The 26938-nt window shown below is 42.2% G+C and overlaps 3 protein-coding genes across 4 annotated transcripts in view; all 3 read left to right on the forward strand.

Annotated features, from left to right (window-relative positions):
* LOC143358077 (uncharacterized) overlaps positions 1-3474 on the forward strand; it is a 46442-nt gene extending 42968 nt beyond the window's left edge. Inside the window, exons 20-21 of the mRNA XM_076794951.1 lie at positions 2196-2329; positions 2748-3474. Coding sequence (XP_076651066.1) covers positions 2196-2329; positions 2748-2931 — 318 coding nt within the window. The 3' untranslated portion in view covers positions 2932-3474. The remainder of the gene's footprint in view (positions 1-2195; positions 2330-2747) is intronic.
* Positions 3475-3586: 112 nt separating this feature from the next.
* LOC143358076 (copper homeostasis protein cutC homolog) lies at positions 3587-5715 on the forward strand. The gene is made up of 2 exons (XM_076794950.1): positions 3587-4403; positions 4578-5715. The coding sequence occupies exon 2, from the start codon at positions 4691-4693 to the stop codon at positions 5402-5404; it is 714 nt and encodes a 237-aa protein (XP_076651065.1). The 5' UTR covers positions 3587-4403; positions 4578-4690; the 3' UTR covers positions 5405-5715.
* Positions 5716-9919: 4204 nt separating this feature from the next.
* Snu (ABC-type transporter snustorr) overlaps positions 9920-26938 on the forward strand; it is a 59935-nt gene continuing 42916 nt past the window's right edge. For both annotated transcript variants that reach the window (XM_076794883.1, XM_076794884.1), the window contains exons 1-2: positions 9920-10075; positions 20333-20577. In XM_076794883.1, coding sequence (XP_076650998.1) covers positions 20501-20577 — 77 coding nt within the window. In that variant the 5' untranslated portion in view covers positions 9920-10075; positions 20333-20500. The remainder of the gene's footprint in view (positions 10076-20332; positions 20578-26938) is intronic.

Genomic DNA, 26938 nt, shown 5'->3' on the forward strand with positions numbered 1-26938 from the left:
CAGTGAATTGAACGAAACACAGTTCGGAAACCTTCGTTCCTTCCCTAGGGAATAGACCGGCCTCTCAAAGAGGAAAATAGGCTCTTTATAATTTTTATAATGATGTTCAGTGGGTGGACGATACACGGGGCAGCCTCCCGGTTGTCCTCCGAGTCCTCCGCAGTGAGAAATGAATGAAACCCGGTGGGAGGGCGGGTATCGATTCCTTCAGCATTGCTAACGCGGACGCACAGTACGCATAAACATACTCGTAATACTTAAAAATATATATTATATATATATATTTATCATTGGTATAGAAAAAAACGACGTGTATATCGAACCCCCGGAACCATTTAGCGCGCCACGTCGGGACGTGAAACCATCGTCGACCCCCAACGAAAAAAAAACATTTTTGATGCTTTTCGATCGAATCCGATGATCTTGGATCCTTGAATCGTGGATCGAGCCCTTAAAGTGCTAGATCTAACCCTCGTTCGCTCCTCGGGTGAAATTTGACCAGTTTTATTGTTCGTTAGATCCTGCAATCGTTTCTTATTTTTCGAAGAGTATCTGAGCTATGAATTTTCTCTACGATTTCATTGTTACAAAATTATGACAATCTATAATTGACAATTTATCAAGGAAATTCACCGTTCAAATACTTTCCGAAACCATTGTGTTTGTACAACGCATGAGAATATGAATAAATCATGATTGGTCTAATTAATGATACATTGAATACATTAAAGAAATGTGAGATGAAGGAGAAGTGAATTGATTTGCAATTTTTGTTAATGCACAAATTTTAATGCTCGGAGCTCCGATAAATGCAGAATCCTGAAAGTTAAGGATTTTAGCGATGATTTCTGTGTGATTATTTATTACAATCGCGTCAAATTGGCACGAGGGAAGGATGATGCGTAATCGATTCGAGTGTCGCGAGAGGATCCCGTCGATGTTAGCGATTCGATACAGGGTTTCAGGGTTCCGTTCTCGACGAGCCGGATTAGGTGCAAGATTTTAGAGGCATTAGTGATTTTTTTAATCAAAAGAAACCAGACCTCCGAGTATTACACAGAGAGATCGAAGGGTATAGATTCTATAAAATGCGTATATATATATATTCTCTACACAGTTTGATCGAGCGATCTACCCTTCTTCTTTCCCCCCCCCCCCCCTCACCCCGAGGAGCTTTGTCCCTTGATCGATTTTTCAGTGCAATAAGTTTTGTCTTCAACGAGGGGAACCGTTGTTATTTGAGCCACGCGAGCGCGATTGTTTGTTGTTGATCGGCGGATAGGAGAATATTTATATATATTACAAACACACACACATATACTCTCTCTCTCTCTCTCTTTTTCTCACACACACACAAGATATGTCCGCGAGTGGGATTTATTTTGAAGCGAAACCGCGCTTGGTTCCCGGCCTGCTCCGCCGAGACATGATTATTAATTATTATTATTATTATTAATAATATTATTATTATTTCACGTAGACCCTCGTTTGCGTCTTGGGATTGTATAATTTTTAGCGACTTGTACTCTTGTTCTTTACCTTTTACCTTTCACGTGTAACGATTTATTACGATCGTATTGCAAACGATAAATAAAAGGGCACATCCTGACGAAATGATGACCGATGCGAATATTATAGTGCGTTCCCGTCAAACGAACGGATGTTTATACGTCTCTCGGTTCGATGAAATTAAAAACCGAATATTCACCGCAACCATAGCTCGCTTACCGTTTGCTTCGAAAAAATCACGAATTTATATAAAAGACGTACAAGCATTTGTCCGATTTGTCTAAACGCACGGTTGCGCGCAAATCGTGCGCGAAAATTCGAAAGAAACAGCACAGTGAACCTTTATTTCCTGGGAAAAATGATCCAAAATAACAGATCCTCCGAGAATACCCTTTCCCTTCGTTAGTGTCCCATTTTCGGGGCCCCAGTCCCTGTCCACTGCTCGACAACGTCTCACAGTGTCGCTAACATGGGAAAATTATAGTTCACCGATCCCCGAAGCGTTTGGCAGCCTCTCATCATCACAATCATCCCCTCATATTCACCCTGTCGACTCTTTCTCTCTCTCTCTCTTTCTCTCTTTCTCTCTTTCTCTCTCTTTCGCCTGTTTTTCTCGGTTCGTTTTTTTTATTTTTTCGTTTTCTTTTCTGTTTCTTTTTCCTCTTTGAACCCGACAAACGATACAGGAGATTCAAGCGAGCTGTACGGACGTCTGCGAGAGCTGCCAGAAGAAAGTCTACCCCCTGGAGAAGGTGGAGACGAATAACAAAATCTTCCACAAACAGTGTTTCCGGTGTCTGCAGTGCAACTGTGTGTTGAGGTAACGAGTCTGAAAATCATTTCATTGTTACCAGACTGCGGATTTTGACTGGACTGACGTTGAATTTGAGAATGCTGTCATAGTTCACATTTTTATGCTGATTAACCCCGGGAACGACACACTGGTGTCGCTAGAGACACCATGAAATTTTAACCCTTTGCGCTCGGAGCTATTTTGACTCATCAATATAATATAACTGAGGAAAAGGGTTGAAATTTTATTTTGGGTCACCTATGATCCCATGGCGTTTTTAAAAAATACAAGTATATCGTTCCAGGGTTAAGTAAGACTACAACATTTTTTACTTAACACCTGCATGTGTCGCAATAGCGGTAGAAAAAAATTGTAACCGGCGCAAAGATCCTCAGTCTGTTGCCTAAGAAGATCGACCAGCTAATGATTTGTTCTTTTCGAGCAGGATGGACACGTTCACCTTGAACAACGGTAAACTGTACTGCATCCCGCACTTCAAGCAGCTGTTCATCACACGGGGAAATTACGACGAGGGTTTCGGCGTGGATCCGCACAAGAACAAATGGACGACGAGCGCATCGAACCCGACGAGTCCGGCGCCGATCGCAGTCTCGAACGGCGATCTCTGAGCGGATCGTTTTAATTAGCCACAGAGCGAAGGAAATGGCACGCGCCGATGTCCGGCTTGTGAATCGTCGGCGATGTTGAAACACCGGTCGCCGGTCGGGGACTAAACCCATGGAAAATCGTTCTAGCTCTCCAAAGACCGCCCCAAGTTAATCCCCGCGGGCCTTATTGCGGAATCGACCGATCGATCCACTAAAATTGCGATCCAGTAAACCTTCTCCTAGATCCCCAACCGATGCTTCGAATGGACTGTGTCGATCGGAAATCGGCCAGACGGACAATCGCGACTGAATATAGGACAGCGTCCCCCCTTTTCGTCCAGCTCTCCTGTCCTTTTTTTGAAGTATTTTATTTCTTTACCTCTAGACCCTATTTTTGCCAATGCCCCATTTCATAAATGTCGCTTAAATGTTTGTTATAATAATTATTATTACTATTATTATTATTATTATTATTATTATTATTATTATTTTTTACTTGTATAACTCTTGGTATTAGTTTATCACACGTGTTGTATAATACAGAATTTCATTGCGCTTTATAAACCCACTGGTGTCCTGTGATTATTCACCCGGTTGTTCGATCCTGTGCGATCTAGATCGGTCCTGGATTTCGGTACTTTGCAACAAACGTAGGGCTGATAGAATACAGTATAGAATGTCTACTATATCATAGTAGAATCGGATTATAATTGATGTTTTATTTAGTACGAATTTTGATGTTTGCTGAAATTGATTTTCTGAGTGATATTGATGGAACATTGTATCCTTCAGAATTGTAACTGGATCGCGAATCTTTGTGCACAATAAAAATTTGTCTGCATGAATTGGAAAGCACGAGAACCAAATAGAAATGTTTTACCTCCTTCAATAGTGAGTTAACCATATTTTAGTCATTCAAAGACATATTTCCCTCGTCATAACTTTTATAAAACGAAGTCGGTAAACGAGAGTTAGCATAAAGTTTGGCAGTCTAGTTACAATTTATTTAAAGACCACATTTTTCCCATTGTGTTGTGGGGTGCAAGGGATTAAATAATGCAATAAGAGAATAAATTCTGGCAATCTTAGAAATCGATTTTAGGTAAGAAAACGTCGAGAATGATTTTATCCTCAGCAAGCCTCCAACGATACCCTCAAGATGGCGGCTCAATCACCTCAGTCGGCCATTTTCATTGCCACGCGCGTTCCAGCAGATTGGTTTTTACTGTTTTCTTTCGTCTGAGCTTATCAGATAATTATCAGGTTTCGTACCACGGTAGAAGCTCAGTTCAAATTATGTTATCAGTCTGTAGAGTACCCGTAAAATAATTTCAGACATTCAGCTCGTTACCGTCGGTTGTGTCGGTTCTAGTAACAAAATATTAGTAACATTCCCTTTTTATTACCAACCTGAGAGAGTGGCAACCTTGTCTACAACTTCCGCTGTTTAAATCTGCAAGTGAAAATACTTATTATTCATTTCCTATAAAATCGTAAGTATTTTTGTGTTGATTCTTTTGTGTTGAATTACTTACAGTAATTAATAAAATCTGCCATGATTGTAGCATATTACGATCTTAAAAATCTTTCATTACAGAATAGAATTTATATACAATTCCTCTGAGATAAAATAAAGTATTTCTCTATCACGAATATTTAACTTTCAGGGCAAACGTACGCTTAAGTCAACCCGAATTTCCTCTCTCGTCTAATAAATAATTACCGAAGAAGTCAGGGGACTAAACAATTGTTGCAATACTAGCCAAGTGAAGTATTTCAAATGGAAATCTGCGTCGACTCCCTAGAATCCGCAAGGAACGCCATAAACGGCGGAGCAAAGCGTCTCGAAGTCTGCGCAGCCCTCTCCGAGGGTGGTTTAACCCCCACTCCAGGCCTGGTTAAAAAGATCAAGAGCTTCTCATCGATCCCAATCTACGCGATGCTCCGTCTACGCGCTGGCAACTTCGTATACTCCAAGGACGACATGGAAGTGATGCTGGAGGACCTGAAAATCCTGAAGAACCACGGTGCGGACGGATTCGTTTTCGGAGCGTTGACCTCGAACGACGAAATCAACGTCGACTTCTGCAAGGATATTCTTTCCCAAGCCAGTCCTTTGCCAGTTACCTTTCACCGAGCTTTCGACGAGGTCAGTGACCCTCTGAGGTCGTTAGAAACGTTAATAGAACTTGGTTTCGAAAGAATACTGACCTCTGGTCAGAAGGACACTGCTGAAGAAGGTTTGGAGGTTATAGAGACTCTGGTTCGTGAAGCCGGTGATAGAATCGTGATCATGCCAGGCTCTGGGATCACTGTAAATAATATTTCAAAGATCAAGATGGCAACTGGGGCGGTGGAATTTCATGCGTCCGCTAAGAAGAAGATGGCGACTTCCGGTGGGAATAAAATTAAGATCGGGGCTGATAAGAAGAGCATTGTTATGCTGACTGATAGCGATCTGGTGCGAAACATGGTCTCGATTCTGGCTGAATAATTAGAGTAATCGTTTGCCAGTATTTCCTAATGTTTTAACAAAAAGAAGTTCGGAGGGTCCAACATTTTCATCAACAGCTTTTTAGTAACATTGTTATTTATACACTGTTCTAAAAAATAAATATAAATTAGAATCGAAGGACATTTCAACAAATTTTTCGTATAAACTGTTCTCACGATAGTAAAATGTCAAATGAGCATTAATTAATATGTTGAGGCAAATTTCCATTTGCTTCTCCTTCCCAATGACAGGTACAGAAGACTTGTCCTACCGCCTGTTAACGAAACATAGACACCATTTGCTTTTTTACCTCTGGACACCTGCAGCGTGCGTTTACGATCTCAGCCAGGTAATATTAAAAGAATCCTTCGAATGCAATTCGCGAGTACATAAAATTCTTCGTAGTCATCGTGTCGTAGTAGGAAAATAAGTCTCTCACGAATCTCGATACATCCGATCAATACTTTACGCTTTACACGTGAAACATAGGAAAAGAAAACCAACATAAAAATAGAACAGTGCATCTCAACTACAAAAAATTTATAAATGGAACGAACGATCTTTTTTGTCCCAGAAATCATTCGCAAATAGGCGCAGACGTAAACATCACGTGGGATTCTCGCATGCCTTCGTTTTCTTCTTTTAGCTGGCCCGCCGGGTCATCTGAAATTTTGTCTCGCGACGATTCATCGCCGTTTTGAAAAATTTAGAGCAGCAAAAGTGAAATCCGGCCGAATGATTGTTCTCCCGAGCAGAAAAGGGGAACAGCGCAATAATATTTTCCACCGTGAGCACGGAGGCTGCCTGCTGAACTGGCTGACGGTTTATCGTCGAGTTTTAAATAGCACGTTTTACATATAAATTGCGAAGACAAACGTGTGCTGTTGCGTACGACTTTCCTCGGACGCGAAAAGAAACTGCGGCCGCTTCAAATCTCTAGAGCGCATGAATATTTCAGATAATTGTAAAACTCTGCTTATTAATTGCTCGGCGAAATCCAAAAAGGACCGAGGAAAGTGGTTATTAGCAGTTTCGAAAGCCTGAAAAAAATTGAGTTGCAAAGAAAAGTCGAGTGAAAACGACATACCCTAATTAATCGGAAGAACAGGGGTCTTTACGCTCGAAAGATTCTTTCGTTCCGAGATTCGAAATTTGCCGGTTAATTGGAATAGAACTATTTTCACGGATTCATGGTGGTATCATTATGTAAAGAGAGATACAAGCGCATCCTTCGACTGCGTACCAATGAGACCAGCAGACGTTATTAACGTTCGCGCTCGAATCGCAATGGTTTCGTGACGCTCTCGCGCGAATGGCATCCCTGTTGCGTGCTAGAAATTATGCATGAGAGGAGGGGATTGACTACTTTGTGTCGCGGGGACCGAGGAGCACAATCATTCGATGACTCAGAACCGATGAAATTATCTTGGAGCCCTTCCGCCTGCATACTGATCGTTGACGAAGCTGACAGCTCTGCTTTCGTTTCATCTTTACGAGATCCGTGTGCTCTAATTCTTCTTAGACTGTAACCCTATTTCACAAGGAACTTACTTCCTGACCACTGAATCTGTGATGAGTATTTTTACCCTAACAGTAGCATTTTTTAATATTTTAACTTCAGGTCCTTTAAGTTTCAAGAAGATTTTGTCGATATTGGTAGCAGAATAATTGCAATTTTGCAATATTTTTAACAATTTCAGAGCATTTGAATCTTATAGTCGTGAACTACACACTTGAAAGTGTCTAGGTGAATTTTTATCAAATTTTCCATGCGCTCTAAATTTGTAAAAATAATGTGCGACAATTATTTTTGTTGGATTAGACTAAATGTTTGCAGTGATTATTTGTAATGATACTACCATCCTTTAGAAAACTGTGTTTAAGCTCAAAATTATCCACCATTAAATTGTATGCGTTATAACTGCATACACAAGGCTATCTAAGGTTAACTAACCATTTTCAACAGTATAAATGCAAAGCAATATGAAAGCGTCATTTAGATGCGAAAGAATTTGCACATAAACCTCATTGTTTGACTCTCCCTATAGACAAAAATAGGTATAAAAGTGCAGAATAATGGCCAAATAAGGAACATAAAAGAAATCCAGCACACGGATAGAACATACATGACCTAATTTCTTTACATTATGATTATTGAATCTATAAAAACGCCTTTCTAGTAAATCCTTGATTAAATCGATTCGCTTATGTTCACATTCTAGTAAAAATCGACCACATCCTCAGTTTCCTCACGTTTTATTTCGATCCACAGTATTAAAATTGTTATGAGATCAGGAGAGTAGAAGGATTAATGAGTCCATAAGAAATACTTTAAAAACTGCGTTAACAATTGATAAATAAATCTGTGATCATTTCTAAACGTTGTCAATTTCAGAACATTATATAGACAAAGTCCTCCACCGAAATCTTAAGTCTCACACACCAATCCCAAAAATTTGCAGATTTCGCGAAAATTCCAAACCAGACGTGACAATTTCGCGGCGGAGGCTCCAAGCTAGAAGCGATCGAGCAGAGTTCGTGGTTCATCGATCATCGATCAACGGACACGGGCGTGTCGCAACGGATCCGCGGCGAATTTTGAATTGCAATCGCTTGCACAATCGGCGGGGCCAACGCGGGCCCCTCGCACGCGGAAGATGACGGCACTGCCGCGGCCCGAGCGCGGCCACTTTCGATTTGCGACACACACGACACGAGCATGCGTCGGCCTGTCGGGTAAAAGTGCGTGGCGGGCCTGGGCCTGGCTGGGTCAGGCCCGACCCGGGCCCGCGATCTAAACTCGCGGAATCGAAAGCTGCCTTAGAACGTGTGCGCCGAGGAGCAAATCTTGCGTGAGTCACGCACACACCGGAGGCCGAGGCTGCTACCGTGTTTATTGCGTGTGCAATTTGAGCGGACAGTGGCGTCGGCCGGTCGGATTTGATTACCATAAATCTCGCGGAAAGGTCACCGGATCACTCTAACACCGTCGATCTGACTGACAGTCATTCTGACTCGGTCGCTTTTTAACTGCCAAGCACGTTCCTTTATTCGCGCGATTTCGTTCGCATTTGACTGGACCGTGTTCAGTAATCGATTCATTTAATTGAAACCACTACAACCACAGTTAGAGAAATTAATTACAGAGAGATCGACGTTTAGATAATGGAGCGGCTACTTAGTTTCAATGCTAAACTATGCCTTTATCGAGTTGCGTAATAGATTGTGGTCGTCGGTCATTGGTCGCACAAATGGCTTTTTGATTGGATTTTAAGGAGGTGAATATTTTTCCCATGAATGCATCGACACGGGGTCGAGCAAGGAATAAGCTAGTTGTGGAGTTCCTTCTTCTTTTGCATCAGTTCCTTTTTGTGGGTTACGGATGGTGCGTGGGCGGGGATCAATGCCACATCGAAGAAGACTATAGGGGTTGAAATTTCCCCTCCCATGGGGTGGAACAACAGCGCCGGCGCCCATGACTCGTAGAGTTGACCAGCGGAGAGTGTTTGCTCTCTAGCTCCGTACACCTGCGAAGTGCGTCGGCCTAGAATAGAGGTTCTCAATCCTTTCTACTCGGCGACCCCCTTTCGAAACACGTCTCTGACAATCGTACGTATCTTTAATATTAACTATAATTCCGTGCACGTTCCGATCCAACGAAATATAAATATTTCTTAGCATAACAATTCCATGTTCACAACTATGTATTATGCATAATTTAGTCCTTAGCGCGTCGCGTGAGATAGGATCGCGATTACATAAAAGTCAATATCCCATGAATAAACTAGAATTAACCTGATTCGCTTACCTTGATTATCTAGTGCGAACACGGCGTACCGTAAATTGCTTAACTCATTTTTCGCCGAAGTACTGGAACTAACGAGCAGGAAAGCCATTAATCGGTTTGACGTCCACGCTGTTAGTTCAATTCGTTTTCCTTGTTTCCAATAAGCTTCTTGGAATGGTAGGGCGGGGAATAATTTAGGTGAGATAATCACTTTGCCCGAAGAGTCTTCGTTGAGTCTACGCTGAGAAAACTACCCCTCGATTCAATCGCACGTCTACGTTCAGCTGCACGAATAGAATGTACAAATGTGGGCAATGTGTTTACTACATTTGAATAGCCTCTTCGATGAATGAAAATGGAATTGGGTTCTTTGAAAAAACCTTCACCTTACTTTATTAATAAAAAAATTTTCTCAAAGCTTTTACTCATCGAACTGAAGCACCAGAACCTTGAAGACTCGATCCACTATAGATAAAGCGTTTTGCGCCCGTGAACTCCTGTCCACGACCGAAGGTAAATGGCCACAGAACGAGGACAATAGAACTAATGCTATAGTCTGTCGATAATAGGGTGTTTAGGTAAATAACAGTCCCATTGTACTTCGGAAAGTAGACCAAGGTATCGCGGGTCCGGCGATGATAACGATAATTTATTAATCCGCGAGATGAATCGAGTGTCCGCCCGGGGTCGCTGGCGACCCGGCTGGGAACCTCTGTCCTCGACTATGTATCGTGTGTCGGTGGACTGCCGGTGTCTGCGCGTTATTGCTCAACGAGACTCGTCTCTCAGTGCGAGAAAGACGTTCAGACGGTTCGGGCGTCCTGATCCGTGCACTCCGGCCTCGTCATTCCACCTTCCCCGTCTCCGACGAATCTTCGCGCACGGTAATCACCGAAATTACACTTAATTTATCCACCTGTGCTCGCCCGTGGACCGCGAAACATCCGGGTTGCGAATTCCGCCCGCGCAAACGTTCCTCGACGCGAATCCCTCGAGACAGAGTCGTCCCGTCGAAATGTATTGTCATCCGACGGTTTCGATTGTTGGTGAAGCACCGTGATCATGTGTTTGCAAGTGTCGACAGTGTGTCCAGCATCCGACATCCTCGTGTGCGAAATCCGGTCTCGTTTACGAGAGCTGACGCGTTCAGGAAACGGGGAATTTGCGTTTCGCGCGTGTCGCCTCGCGGGATTCACGACTTTTTTTATCGGGAATCGCAGAAGTAAACGTTTGTCATGCAAATATCTGCGAGTTCGTGACGCGACATTCCGTGAAAATCCCTCGGTTTTGTTTTATTCGAGGTTAGATGTAATTTTTGTGACGTTGAGCGTTTTACTCGTAGTAAGAATTATAAACTGGCTGAGATTCTGTTTAACCTTCGACCAATCTTCTGTCAATTGCAAGACTGTGTGTCATCTGGTATTTTTGCAGTAACTTCCACGATGACAAACAAATCTGTGCCCGTTGGAGAAACGTTATAATTCTTAATCTAATTTGAAACCTTATTTTAATTTGAAACATTACAAACTCGTTTATTTCATTTTTCAATTCAAGTAAAGGCTAAAGAGATCAGCTGTTTGACAACGAACCAAGGGTTAGATCAATTGCCGTTTAGGTAAAAGAGACGACGTTCAGGTTTTTGATTTTTACAGAAGGGTTTGAGTTTAATACAGAGTTTGCTGCGTGCTTTCTATCGTCGCCAACGTGGTCTCGGCGTTCTCCTGTCGCGATTAGCATGCCGGCACGCGGAACGTTCGCATAACAGATTTTGTGCACGTTGCACGCGCTACTCTTACGAAATCGAAATGCTGGAGGAAGTGTAACCAGGAAGCGCGAGTATCAAATTCGAGAAACGGAGTCTTGATACCGCTCGATTCGTGATATATCACAGCCGAATATTGCTGTGCTCGGCGGCATAGACTTGCTGACCTGCTTTTCCACGGGCTCTTCGTAACCTCCTACATGCTTGTACAGGGTGTCCCTAGACGTTTTCACTCGATGTGCCATTTTTACCAAGACGGTTCCGAAACTTCAGCTGAGAACATTCAACTAAATATTTTTGAAACTAATCTGCTCTGAAATTTGTGGAACGCCTTCTGGATAGACTAAAGAAACTTCGATTATTTTTATCAGTTTAAAGTTCTGCACAAGGTATTTTCTCGACACTCGATTAAAAATTCTTCTGCAATTAAAATTCGATAGTGGAAAGGTGAGAAAATTTTATAAGACATTTTGATCTCCTTTAGAGATGTCCAATGGAGTAGAGTAAATTTTTTTAATTTCGAATTCCTGTAAATTAAGCCATAGAAATCTAGTATATCTACAATACAGAATTGTTACTATTCAAAGTAAATTAACTTTCTGCCATTCAGTGAAATTTCATCAATTTCTGATAATTTAGGCAGAAGTAAAAATTCGACATTCCATGGTGCGTACCGTGACGCTGAAACACGTGTTGCCATAGTTAGCAGTCAGGATTTAGAAAGTGTTAGCCAAATATCGGGACACTCGGGTTGCCAGGGACTGTTCTGTGGCCGTTGATTGGACCTCTCTGCCGGTTCATTGGAGTTTCATCGATTTCTTCGTAAATTTGCACGCTTTGCTGCTGGAGCGTCACTCGAATTGCAGTTGATCAGGTCACTAAATGCCATTTAGAAAGTGTCAACGGAATATCAGTACACGGAACGGTTCCGATCGGTGAGTGTGTTCCGCGGTCGTTCGAGTTTCTTCAAAGAGGATCGTCTCGGTCGGCAATTAGGAACAGGTGTTTGGCCGCGATCGGCCCGTGGACCCGTCTCTCGGATGCCCTAAAAACTCGCCTCTCCTCAAAACTGTGAAAGTCATCTGCTCGATAGCTCTCGTGATTTACGGAGCTCGCCGTCAACGGAGAGTTTCGAGCGACCTACAAACATATTTTCCCGCCGCGCCGGAAGTCTCGGCGTGCTACCATGCGTTTTCGACCTATCCTTATTATCCCGGCTCTTTCAAACTTCATACAGCTAACTATTGTAAAATTCCACGGCGATTCAAACTCGTGATCTGCCACCAAAGCCGTTCGAATCACGCCAAGTTCTTGAAACGAAGTGAACAAACATAATAACTCTATTCATCTCGCAAATAATAAGAATATCTAATAATAATAATGACAATCGGTATTTATTTCACACGCGTGGTCGAGGAAACCGCACATACGAAAGTGGAGAGAGCAATGTTCATGCAAATAATAATTTAATGCAACCCTGGAACTGCGACCAGACTTCCAGAGAGTTCCTCTTGTCTCTTCGGATGACTTCTGAAAAATTTAACGACGTATTATGCGGCTTTTTTGTGCATCTATAACCAGAAAAAGTCTTTAGCCTTCAGGTTTCCATTGGCATAATCCAGCTTTACGATCAATTTTATTTTGCATTTTTGTTTGCTGAAATCGACAGTGTAGAAAATAAATCGCCTCGAGTTTTGCTTCTTCAAATGGTTCTATGTAACTGCGAATTTACAAAAGGTTTCATTATTTCAATTTTTGTTGTAATCAAATTATTAGAATATACATAGAATTTTTAGAAAGTACTCTTCAACACTAAATTATTGAACTACAAACCATCAATAATTCATAAAAATCGATCGTTACGACATGAAGTTGTAAATTCATGCAAATGGCTGTGATAATTTGATTAAAAAACTGTGTAAAAAAAAATGGGAAAATTTATTCTGTACGTATGCAGTCTCACAGAAATACTTTCACGATTCGAGTAACTATAGGATACTATAAATAAGTAGATCAATCGGTTCCATCTGGTAGTTTCAGAATCCGCCTCGTTTGCGCAAACATGCATATTATTGAACGGCATTAAGCATTAACTCTCTTGAAAATTCCAGCTTTTCTTGGAACTTTCATCGAAACTTTCATGCGCGGTAAAGCGCCTGGGAAATAAATAAATAAATAAAGGCCAACCGGGACGTATGCGTTGGCGATCGAGGCATGGAAAGCCGGGACACGGAGATTCCTCGGATTGCATCGGATCGTTTAACGGTACTCCCGGTTCGTTTCTCACGTGGATCTCCCCTCGATCCCCTGATCGTCCCGATCGGCGCGTACAGAAGCAAAATCTTGTTTGAACGGCGCGGCGTCGATGGTGGCGGACTGTTCCGGACGGTTTTACTTTTACCGGTTTATGTAAGAGACGGACGGAAGGGAATTCGTCGCGAGAGTTGAATGGCGTATCGAATCTCGGGTGTCGGTCGCGACACTTTCACATAACACCGAGACACACTAGGCGAATTGCATAAATTCTCGCGGGGGCACGTAATTCGGGTGACGTCCTTACGCGGCTTCCGCCGCTTACTCGCTCCAGCCTGACATTGTTCGTAATTACATTCCCCGAGAGTCCTTGCCGGCTTTGTAATTCGCGTAATCTTCTGAGGACACTTATACACCATTCGATCCTCCTCCGCAAACAGCCTTCGCGGCTCTGCTTATCTTCTTCCGATTGTTTGTTTGCTTTTCTAACCGAGCGCCTGGAATTGCAGGATTTTTCGCAGTCTCTGCATATCTTCTGGCTTTGTAAAATGTGCAAGACGTTTGCAGTCCATTCATCTTGCTGTGTACACTGTCTTCTCACGCCTCTATTTATTTTATTCTAACTAGCCATTTCAATTTGCATAAAATAGCCTGAAATTATAGAATTTTTCTTCGTTCTTACAATAGCTAGAATTCTCGCTTTCGCGCAATCTTGAGAGGATTTTCACAGTTTATCGAACCTCCTTTGCAAACAGCCTTCTCGCGTTGTTTTTTTCGACTATTTATTTGCAATAGTCTACAGCTTCAGATTTTTCTGAATTTATACAATTTTTTAGCTTTTCAGATTTTTAGCTGTTTAACAATTATTACAGTAAGAAAAGAAGCTAAAATTGTTTGCAACTGTCTCGATCAACGAAGATGTACAAGCTAGAATACGGTCTAGTCTACGCGCGCTTAACAGGAGCAGGATACTAACTGTTAACTAATGGTCATATTTATAGTACAGTTGCTCGTTCCATATTATTTATACCAACACGGACGCTTCTTTCCACTTTTCTGCGCAGAGGAAAGCAACTCAACTCTGTCAAAACTTCTATTTCTTCTTTTCAGATCCGCTAGTTTCAAGATCTTACAAATAAATCCAAAAATTAATATATTAAAATGTTTATTAAACTCGGTTGAGGTCCTCGTCTAATTTCTACAACAATGCTTGCGCAAATGTGCGCAGTTGAACGATGCGAAGTTGACTCGGAGCATGCTTTGTTGCCACAAGAATGATCTAACGATCTTTAGCGTCCATAGATCGGCGGAGAGGCGGAGAATAACCACTTCTCTTTTGTCAATTCTCTTCGCCAGTACCGTTTCTGTCTAATCCAGATGAACGCCCCCGCAGCATAATTTCTATTTAGTTACTTTGCATAATGTGCTGCAACCGGTGCACCGGCTCATTAGCAATGCAGATCTGAAGGGTGTTAGCGATCCGCTCGTGCGAGGATATCAATTCGTTCAATGCATAAGTGGACCTTTATGCATTTACAGCGATCTCGCAAAATGGCAGCGCGATTTCAGCTCTTCGGTGCGTTAACGTCACACCCATACCAGTAAGAGAAAAGATTACAAATAAGTGTTCATTAAACGTCACACGATTCCCTTAATTTAATTTTTACATTCACGCTTCAATACTTCATCTTGTTTCTTGCGGAAATTACGCAACGATTCTTGAGAAATTGCCAATATTTAAATCGTGGTAAGGTGCAATAAGGTTCCTGTCCGCGAAGAATTGGGTTTGCACAAGCAGTCCCGATGTATTCCCTGCAGATATAACGAGAATGCACTAACGGTTGCAGTCGGAAGGCGATTCTCAGACGGAACACCTGTTTTCCACTCGTGCATTATTTTGGGCGAAATTCGCGCACGCGTGCGGAATCCCGATGAACCTGAACGTGCTAATTAATCGGTGCGACGAGTCCTTTGAGGAATACCAATCAGCCGTCCGTCGACCTCTTCCTGCGTGTATTTTCGTGGAACTTCCGGTGTCCGGGGCTCGAGAAGCTCCACTTTCTTGCCCGGTCAGTGACGTTCTCTTCGACCGGGAGCACAATAGAACGCGCCCATTATGGGGACAAGCGGAGGGACCACTTAATGCCACTGACACCGACTCGATACTTTGTCAGGAGCGTTTCTCGTGTACTCGATGCAGGTACAAGAATTTCTAATTACTTGGAGCGAAGAACTTCTGGGTTTCTCTCGGATCTTCGAATAACTTCCTGAAAAACCGCGGATGTACACAAGCCTCGAATCAAGACGTCGCAAGTACGGAAAGTAACTTGATGTTCATGAGATCACTATGTACAGTTCACTGTATTTCTTTTGAATGAAATGACTCTCTGTTGGTTCAAGAAAATATGCATTTTTCTGTTTGTGAGTCGTTCCGGTATTTCGGCTCCCGTGAAACTGGTCGAGGAATTTTCGAAATTATTCGTAGCCTCCGGCAAATATTCTAGAGACTATAAAAATTTAGTTTGTACCGGCGTGAGGAAATACATGTGGCGGATAGATAGTATAACAATTAGCATTTTATGGCCATTACCATTTTATTGTTTTTACGCAGTTTGCAATTTGTTATTAAATTAGTGCGCGAGCTTTAGTTCCGCCAGAGTTTAAGCCTCCGTTTATATGCTTCCTCGAACAGTACAGATTAATTTTCTCCCAACAAATGATCAAACACTGCTCAGCTACGGTGTACATTATACTTCTCATAAACTATCGCGTTTCCTTAATGCGATCTTGGTGCTCCATTACTTTCAATATCGATAGGTTTCTAATTACCGTACTGCAGTTAAAAGACGCACAATCATTTCCTTCTTAATAGCAATTCTAAAATAAACGATTACAGTATGCTATTCGACATAAATGATTGATTTAGAAATAAATTGACTGTCACTGTTCAGCAAAGAGTGTAGCCGGATAGAAAGGTTAAAAGAGCCCCCATACCAAATTGAATTTGCAACAGGCCATTCGATAGCTTCTCCAGAGAAAATAGTTTACTCTTCAATTGAAAATTCTGAAAAAAATCAGGCATATTTTAGCTATTAGAATGCACATCGATAAATTGTTTCACAATTTCTAGATTCGAAACCGAATTTTAAAAAACAAAAAGAATTTTGAAATGCCGATTTCTTGTGGAAGTTATGAGATACTAAGTTTATATTTATTACATTTTTAGCACCTCGTTGTGGTTGTTAACATATAATTTTTTCAGATTTTTCGAAGTGGGTGCACATAATTAAAAAAATCAATAACCGCTATTTTAAGCTTTCTTTTTCTCGTCGCGAATTCGGCGAAGTAGAAAAGGACGGCCATGGTCAGACGCGTGAGAAACGACCGTCTCGAAGAGAAGAATCGTTTTCGAAATAGTTTCCTGTTCTTTTGCAATGATGCTTATCTTTACGAGCTAGTTCGGGTCCGGTGGAATTCTTTCTCCAGCATGCTGCAATAGTTTATTGCACTGGAAAAAATGCCCCATGCAGTTGCAACTGTTGATTTTCCTCTCGTATCCGGTTCAGAGTTCCGCGGTCGACCGACGTCGATCCCGATCGTCGAACTGCGTGACGAAATTCTTTGAACATACTGATTTCTAGGTGCTGTTTAAACGATACTTAATGCACGCTGCAGAGCCTCTTCAAACACAGACGTCCGTTGCACCGAGTGCAAACGTCAGTTCGTCAGAATACTTGAAATTTCTAGAATCATAAAAATTCCTTCCACTCCACAAATTTTGTCCTTTCAGTTATCCTTATTATTACGATTTCGACGAATATGCATTCTTTTTCTCGAGAAAATTAATACTTAAAAATTCTTAAATAAGAAATTGCTCGTGATCAAACTGAAAATTGCTATTTGCAAAAATTCTAAAAATTTTCCCTTCTATTACTGCATTTCTTAAATGTCTTCTCAGAGATATTTGAATCGTTCTCAAGGAATAAATTTCGAAGGTTGCACGTTCTTTAACCCAAGAAAATCTTCCAGATCTCATTACAGTGCCTTCTGTATTAAGTAGTCTCTGTTCGTGCTCGCAAAGTTCGCGTGACCCGTTGAATCGCTCAGACAATGTATACGAAGAATTCCGATGCATAATCCAATGCATCTTGACGATCTGGTTATGCGGTTTTCGTGGCGAGTTTGTTGCCGCCGTGTCCACGATAATTGTTCAATTAGACACACAATGAGACTCGTAGGATCTGCGTTTGTTTTCTCACGTTACTTCGCGCCGTGAACATAGACCGGACAGTATAGCGTGCCAAAGAAAATGCGTGCTATTGGTTGGCCGACGGATTTTCTATTCCAACGGCGGATTGTTATACAGCACGCTTTCTTCGTAATGGCACCGAACGCGCACGCACGACGGAAAACAGTTTCGCTTTCCGCTGTTGTCGTAAACGAACGATGCAGGTAACCGAATCATTTCTGAGAGACTATCACGTCACTATGATCGTTAAAATGGGACGTCAATTCTCACATAATTTTACTTCGTTTTAAATCGTTTCTGGATTATGGAAATTTATATTATTAACAAAATCCTTGAAACTAAAGTCTTGTTTTGCGACAGGCCTATTTTACATAAAAATTCCGAGGTTAATTAACGTTGCAAGTAAATTGCGAATCTTTATGTAAATCACTGTTTTTGTGGATTGATTTTGACGGATATATTTTTTTAGAATTTCTGCACATTGCTTGAAGAGATTATTTTCATAAATTATTTTTTATAGACTGCATTAATGTGTGGATTATTTTTAAAAAATATTTCGTTGATTATATTTATTGATAGTTTCCATAAATTATTTTTATAGACTAATTTAACCAACTCTAGAGTGCAGAAAAATTGTCATCAACGGTTAGAAGACTCCTTATGATAAAAATAAGGTAACAATGTCTTTCAAGTTTGTTGACACCAACGTCTCGTATTTCACAAGTCCACCAGACATCATTAACGCTAAAACGTCAGCATACTCGATGTAAAAATGAAAAAAGTAATCTAGAAAGATTATTTCCATCACTTAATGAAGCATTCGGGAATGTGACAACATGTTTCTTGTCAAAGATTTAAATAAGGCCTTCATGATTTGTCACTTCCTGCCGAGAAATCCCATACTGACCCTGAATATAAACAAGGATAATTACTTAAACAGGTTGGCTATCAATTCCGGTGGAAATTTACATTCGAATCGCGACACGCGGTGCCTAGCAAAAATGTCGAGGATATTTTCGTTCCCTCTGTAAATCTGTCGCGTGATTCCACGAGCTTTTGGTCCTCGGCACGGCCACGGGCACAGAAAATGTACAACGACGAACGTTCCACGCGCGATCTGGGAAATATTTGCATTGTAAATCCTGTCGCGCCATTAACTTACACGAAACCCGCAGAAAAAAGAAACAACTAAAAAACCTATTACGCGAAAATTCCACAGAACCAGCGTGGAATGGCTTCTTTGTTGTCGGGATTAACATTGCTCCACTGCGAACTGGTAGACGATGTTTGCAGTAAGAACATGCTGCGTGAAATAGTTGGATTTTGCCTCGGACCTCTAATTTTTTAAATCAACTAAAAAATGCACGAGAAAATTGGAGCGCTAATGCACCGTCCAAATATTCGGCGCCTAGGTTTCTTTAAACACTTTTTAAACCTACTTAAGTGTTTGTAAAGCTATCAAAAGTACACCGTTGCATTTAGGAGAGTCAACAGAATTATTATACATAAAATTCAGTCGCATAGCTGTCATGGTTTACGCAGGAAAAATTCTCAAAGCTGAGATTTTGACTTTATTTATAAAAGAATCGTCCACTGATTTTTTGCGCACAAAGAAACGGTTAAAATTCGTAGCACAGGGCAATTATTTAAAATAAAACAAAACTAGCAACGTTATCTCTAGGGGAATAATATTAGTAGAAATTTTTTACGTCCTTGACGTGGAATAAATATTAGATGGCAGTTTTGCATATCGAGTTCCTGTGTGGTAAAAAAATTCTCTACTATATATTTTTACTCAATCGGTATTATCATTGCCAAGAAACTCTCAAATTTGTTTGAGATTGCAAAAATGATAAATCATTCCTGAATCTCCAATTGGAATCTGCAATGATCGATACCATCAGTCGGTAAAGTCTTCGGCCATTCTAGAATCGCATAAATGGTAGTAGCAAGCACGTAATCGCCGTTCAAAAGTTCAAGACCAGAGTTCACATTGTAGACAAAATGTTAATGATCCACGTATATTAAAAGGCAACAAGTTTTGCGAACATAATGAGCCCGGTCGCCGTTCCGAGACTAGCAAAATGACTTCGTACAGTTCTTGCAAGGATCCTGCTCATTATTGCTATTAACACATCGCGAACTGGACGTGTTGCCGCTAACAAAGTCCATCCGCGTGCTAATTTTACGCACGATATACCTTTGAGCTACAGACAAGAATACTCGGCACATAAAAACCGCTTTCTTGTAAAACGGTGATTTAATTTAAGAAACTATTACAGATATACATTAATTGCATGTTCCTCTGGGTCGGAACTGCAAATCATTGTCTTCCTGGAACTGGTCGTTAGATGTCCGGACGGCGATCGCGTTAATAAAAGAGAACAATAAAACTTTCCAACATAGTCATGTGTCATAAATCTTGCGGAGTCATTAGAAATACAAACTCTGCGACGGACGAGTCTTTTGCCGATGAGTATTCTCCTTGAAAATCAATTTTGCGTTTCAATAATTCATAGGCAATTCTTGTTTTCGGTTCTTGAAAAATCCCTAAAGTTGAAAATTTGCCATTTGCTTGAAAATTAAATGTCCCGGAAAATTCATGGAGAATTGGTAGTAGAATATTTTTCCTCTTCCTCGGAACTAAATTGCTCAGAAATTCATGGGGAATTGGAACGGCCTTTGAAATCCTGTTGACTCCATTAAAAATCTGTGGGGGATCGTCTATCGTAGATCGGAACGCGAAGAAACGGTTAATGTTGGACAGTTGTAATTAATTTTTTGCCGGTGATAAATGTAATGAGCAGTCTGGGCCGAGTAGAAAAACAACTTCCGCGGCTCTGAGAACGGAGATAAAGAAACGGTTCGACTTTGCAGCGTGACAATCGCGTACGAGGATCACGGTGACGCATTCCCAGCGACGAGAACCGGAGGACAACGATGCGTCGCTGAGGAGGGACTGAGATCTCGATCAATCCCCGAAATCCTTCGACCGTTACATCGATCGCGGAGAAAGAGCGAGACAAGGAGAGGAAGAGAAGCAGCATGGAGATCGAGAGCGATCCGAAACACAGGGAGAGGATCAAGAGGATGTTCAGCTGGAGCGATGGGCTTACTCCACCGTGAGTTCAATTTTTTCTGTCTTTCCACGCGCTTTTACTTCACTTTCGTCGGGAGAAACCGGCCAGAACCCGCGCGCGTTTCTCGCGTCCGTGCATTTCTGCTTCTATAATGACCCAGCGATCTTCCAGCGGACCTTGGCGGACTAGAATGCATTATAGTGAGACCATCAAGTGCGGCAAGATGGGCTCTCTTGCGGTGAATAGCAGGTACACGCCGTGATTGGGCAAGGTGCACGAGTTGCGACCAGCGGAACAACTGTGGTGGGTTGTTTTGCTAAGATTCGTGCGCTTTTGTCGATGTAGATTTTTTTCCAGGCTGAAATTTGATCCAGATGTCGCTCTGTGAGGGCTGAAGATTTTTTAGAAATTTTTGTACTACTCAAACTACATTGGTGAGTGTTTGAAGTGAAATTTAAAAGGTTTTGAAGAGTTTTTATCCACAATTCAAGTTTCACAGTTTTGCGCACATACACATTTAGAGTGGCTAGAGTACACTACGAAACTAGAAAGTACAGGAATCGATTGAAATTTTTAGACGAGGAGATTATTGATTTTAAAGAAATCAGAATTGGCAATATTCGCATCTTTCGAGAACGTATCCTACAAAGTCCACGCCGAGAAGATGTAGAATATTTTTCAAGCTCCAAGGCCAAACACAATTTCACTATGTAAATATGAACAGATGATAGGACTGCTCAAGAATCTGGAAAGGATGGTCAAATAAAAAGGAGAAAGCAAGATCACGCGAATGAACAGTACACACAATACCTATTTCTTTAAGCAATTTAACCCTTTCTTGTCAATTATGGCCGTGATAATTTTTCTATTTCCCACCAAAGGCAACTCACAAATTAAAATGAAGCCTCGAACATTCGTCGTACTTTTCAAACGGTCAGTTCACGCAAAAAAGCCCTATAGCATTCACAAATTAACCTGCCAATTTTTATGCGATATTGTTATTGCAATGTTTCCGAAGCTTTTACTGTCTCGTAGTCCATCCAAGCATTGTCGTCGCAAGTGCAGAAAATCAGCAGCGTGCACCCAATTTACCCACCTGCATACCGTCTCGTGAGGAGCACTTGAGCACGATCGAATTGGGTGGCCATTTGCGAAGTTCAGCAAACTTCGCACGGCCTTCATTCGTTCCCCTTATTTGGCGAATTGTCTTCCTCGAACCAGAGCCTGCTGGTTAGCGATGAGAAAGGCGCATGATTTTCCGGGAATTCGTGGCTCCTCGAATGGAATCGCTCGTTACGAGTTGCACGCACGATTTCCCCGCGGTATCTATGCACGGACGTCGCAACGGAGGATAACATTAGGAAACCGTATGCAAATAAGAAAAGCTGTGTCGCGCGCCGTGCCGTTTCCTCGTTACCGCGTTGATCGTAATTTGAACGTCATAAACAGCCGAGTGTGTTTTGCGCGGGTTTTGTAACTCGCCGCCGGTACGTGACCGGTACGCAAAACTCACGAATTCACCCAGAATACATACGGCAGTTTTATGGTAAACCGCATTCCGGTTCCCAACCGGTTCCGAACCGCCTTCGGCTCTCGATGCTCCCGTTAGCAATTCCCTTTCTTCCGCGAAATCTTCCGTCATTGCCGATCTATCTCCGGACGCGTACTATACGGGAGTCTAACTCTTGATCGCTTCGGGATCTGTTGCTGATCGATCGAATCAGATAAGGAAGAAGATCGAAACTGCAATTATCATTAATGATGCCGCTAGACTGTAGATCTTGAAAAGCAGCTTTCTGTGGATCGATCACGACACTTAAATATCCCATTAGGAATTCTACTTCCTCGTAGATCGTGTGAGGTATCCATTAAACACTGACCAATCTATTAAAACTGATTGTTATTTTTGGACTGCTGAAACTGAGTGCAGAAAATGCACCGTGCTATTGCGTTATTGCACTCGGCAACGCGAATGTCCTATAATTTAACAACAGCGCATACACGACGGAATTCGCAATAATCGCAAGGTATAATGACCGACTGTGCGGGGGCTGTTTCCATACGTAACCCTGAATTTTCACGAAGGATCTCGCAAGAAAACGGGGCGGGCTATGATTCCCCGGTGGAAAACTCGGAAAAGTTGGCCAACGAACGCGCGAAACGAATTTTGCAAGAGCCACCGGGGGTTATTGGTACGCGACGACATCGTGGCCCGCAATCGCGCGAGAAAGTGGCCGACGAATAGACTCGTCCGCGCGGCCTGATCATGGTTTATCACTGTACACGGTGAAAGGGCAACCATAGATTAAACCCGCGAAGGATCGCAATGGACGAGCGCATCCTCGATCGATCTCTCGTCCGGGAAGAGGCCTTTCTCGGCCCGAACTACCGTGAACGCAACTTTCCATGGATTTATGGTAACTCGCGGCTCCGATCTCCGGAGACTTCAATGCCTCGATCATTACGATCCTCTTCCTCTTCGTTCTAAATTTTCTAAAAATAATTTCATACATTTCTTTTTACTATTTGGAGACTTCGATGCCTGACCTGCTGTTTCCCTTCTTGTTCTTCTGTCTACAATTTTGGGAAAGTAAAAAATGATGATTAAAAATATGAGAATAAAAGGTACTTTCTGTAGAAAATTTAGACTGAGGGGTAGGTTAAAAAATTGGAGAATTGGTCCACAATTTTTTAAAATACTGAAAACACTGGAAGAAAATTGAGTTCATAAGAGCAATTTAGATTCGTCAATTTCTTAACAATTTTTCTATTAATTTATCGTACGTACAGCACAAAAATTGAAAATATAAAAAATAGTTCAACCCCTATGGGAATAATTTATGTTTGAGGAAAGAAGAACGTGTTTCTAACGATTTTTGAAATGTAGAAGACACTGGAGAGGAGCAATGCAAGTCAAATTAATTTAGATGCCTCGAATCTTCGGATATTTTTTATTTGAATTATTAGTGACCGCCATTTTGTCGGTCTCTGTTGTACCGATACGGTGAACAATGAACAAGAACAAGGTGTACAGGTGTCGTGAGAGATGGCACCACGAGTCGCCCGAGGCGGTTGGATCGAACATTCCTGAACGCGAAAGAGTTAAACAATTTTTTTCCTCAATTAACTCTGCAATGAAATACTTTTTCGTCGCGTTGGTAATTCATTTGACATTCAGATCTATCTAGAAACTAGCTATTCGAGAATATTTCCACGCTTTGAATATGCAATTGTCAATTAGTCCCAAGTAGAATTTGTGAGAAATTGACTGAACATTTTTATGCGTAATAAAGAGAGATGAATTGATTTTCCAAGCTTTTTCCTTTTCTTTCTTTTGATCGGTATTAGCAGCCATCTGCTGGCGACATCGGCAAGTATCGCTCGATCCCGGTTACGCGACGGTCCCCGCGGAATTAGCATAATTCTCGACCCGTGTCTCGTTAACATAAAAACGCGCATCGACTGATAATCATTAAGAAAAGGTACACAAGATTGCGTGACAGTGCGAATATCCTCGCGCGTTACATAAATGCCATTCAATACACGAAATTGCAGGGGCTCGTATACAGGATCGAGACCGAGTTACGGACACGATAATGGCGTCTCTTTCGATCGGCGCTTCCGCGAATCGATGCGCAATATTATCTCTCGCGAATTACTTAACTCGCGATCGAGAAATCCCGGAAACACAAACATTATACGGGAGATGTAACGGTATCGTCCGTCAATGATGCTATCTATAGTTGGTAAACAAACCATTTCTTCGAGTACTTCGAAATAAAACGAAGCTGGATTTGCACTCGTTACCATCTTCTCGCGTCGTGTCCGTCCGCAAGAGTAATCGTTCTCGTATGTATATGCATCGACTTTTTCTGCGTTCGATGATTTCCTTATTTTTGTCTCGGCGTTCATCTCGGGGACTCGGATTTTTTTTCAGTATGCTATTCAGCCGGCAGCAGCGTGCAACGTGCGCGAGAAAAAAGCACAGTCTGCGCTAAAGAATTGCATGAATATTTATCACGCTCCTGACACGTGTCATTTGCATTCCAATGCAATAGTTGACTGTTACGCAAACATCGCCAAATTCGCTGAGGAACCAAGTCATCGGGAGACGTTGTCGGTGTTGAACATACCTGTAGCATGTTGTTAGCGATCTCCGACCCATGCTCCCTACCATTAACATCTTAGATGGCCCTTGTTACCTAATTTATTCGCTTTCTAGCAGAGTTACATCTCTCCTTGTCTCAATTAACACCGGTCAACCGTCGATGCTCGGTACGCGCGCTCGTAGATATAATTTACGCGCTTTCTCTAGCAACCCTGAAATTGACAATGCTGGCGCGGTACCGAGAATACGTTGCTGAAACTCGTGTGCAAAGTCGGCGAGGGTCGCCAGTTTCAAAATCGTTCGAGTCCAAAGTTTCCCGAATTGGTAGCATCATAATTGTGAACTTCAACTTTGCCATTTTCCAGCTACACGCATTTTTATTCTCCAGAGGTTTTTACAGTTTTGCAACTTGAAACGTCTCCTAAGTCTAAGATGCTCACATTTTTAGAGGTCTTTAACTTCAGAATTCTGAAATTTCAAGGGCTTTGCACTCGAAAGTTTCCCAACTTTAATTACCCGAAAATCTCAAAATTTTACAGCTTCGAAGGCCTTCCAATTCCCAAGTTCTCTAAATTCATAAGTGTCCAATTCTCAAAGTTCTCCGAGCACAAAGCTTTCCAATTTTGAAGATCTCCAAACCTCAAAGTTCTCCTAAGCCCCTTTGATCTCAAAGTTCTCTAATTGGAGAGGTCCTGTGATTCCAATTCTACAATTTCGAAGCTCTTACACACTCAAGGTTCTCCAACCTCAAGGGCCCCCAGGTCTCAAAGTTCTCCCATTTCAAATGTCTCCAGCCTCAAAGTTTTCCAATGTCAAAGACTTCCTGTCCCCATAATTGCCTTCTGACCTCAAAGTTCTCCAACCTTGAAGGCCTCTCAGGACCTCATCTCCAATTCCCGAGCCAAGTGATCAAAGCAATTTGACCGATTAGAAATGGTTTCCCATAGGAAGGGGGCAAGCGTCCGACGCGAGTGCCATTGAAATTCAATTGTTCTCGTAATGGTCACAGCGTATCGACGGAATTGCAGTCAGGTTTCGAGGCTCCCCCGTACTAAGTGGCACAAGGTCTACGATCGGAGGTGGCTGTAGAACGGAAAACCCCTGTGCCGCGCGATTATCGGCCGGTGTCGACGAGCGCACGGTGCGACGTTCGATCGCTCTTCCTGGGATTTACGTAACATGGCAGCCGGACTGACCGCTTTCACGTCTACACCGTACCTTCGGCCGCATTTAGCGACCCGGTTCGATACCCCCGTGGCGGTTTCTCGCGTCCGGCCCGTCTTTCTTGCCCGGGACGTCTGTTTCAGGGTTAAATCGGCCGATCCGCTTGCCCAATATCCCATGTCGGTTCGGCCGAGTCGTCTGGACGAGCAACGAGAATCGAGCAAGGTTAATTGAGCAACCATAACATTAGCATCGGCCAATGGCGCGACACTAATAACCCCATCGTCCGACGAGATTCCTTCGTTAATCCCCAACTGATCCTTCAATATGTTCTTTAATAGCCTTGCAACGTGACCGATTCGTTTAACCCCGATCCCCGGTGCAGCGAGTCGAAATAAAATCGAAATGGCGCTTTGCTGCATTGGAAACGATCTAAGACGATCTTCACCCAAGTTAAATTACAGACAACCGTCCCATAAACTGGTCAATCGTTTCCGAGAAGAATTCCGAGTACATTCTTCTTAATTGCAAAAAGATTTTAGTCAAATGTGGAAAATAATTCTTTTCGGAAGCTTTTGCTATCGAAAAGAAATAATATTCTTACAGGGCCAGGTCCTAATAGGCTTCTCAAGGATTGTACAGATTTTGAATTTATGTTCAAACTCATACATATCGCGATGTTCGAACGAGTGCCTGTAAAATGGAGAGAAAAATGTATCAGCAATTTACAGAGGCAGGAGAGCGGTACAAGATGGAACAGTAACCTTTTTGCTAGCACGTATGGTGTTTTTGAATCAAATAGGTATTGTCGGCACTGGAATTTTCCCCGAACGAGAACACGATCTTGTTTTTCAAAAAATGGTTACACGTACCAAAATGCGTAACACGGGATTAGGTGAGAGGCCTATAGAATTTCTCTCTTTTCGTTTCGCCGCGGCGCACCGGTCCGAACCGCTATTAATCGCGCGTGTCCAATTCGAAACGCTTAATGACAGGCCACGTTGGTATTGGATCGCGTGATCCGAAGACAGCGGGTTCACTTGCTCGTAACAATCAGGAAATACCGGCGTAGATGTATCTGTCCACGTTGTTTGAACAACCCATTGGTTTTCATGAGGAATTAATGGCTCC

The sequence above is a fragment of the Halictus rubicundus genome, chromosome 10, assembly GCF_050948215.1.
Source record: "Halictus rubicundus isolate RS-2024b chromosome 10, iyHalRubi1_principal, whole genome shotgun sequence".
Taxonomy (NCBI): Eukaryota; Metazoa; Arthropoda; class Insecta; order Hymenoptera; family Halictidae; genus Halictus; species Halictus rubicundus.

Bases quoted from the DNA above. Each gene is read 5' to 3' on its own strand.
- LOC143358076 (XM_076794950.1), top strand. From the start codon at position 4,691: ATGGAAATCTGCGTCGACTCCCTAGAATCCGCAAGGAACGCCATAAAC.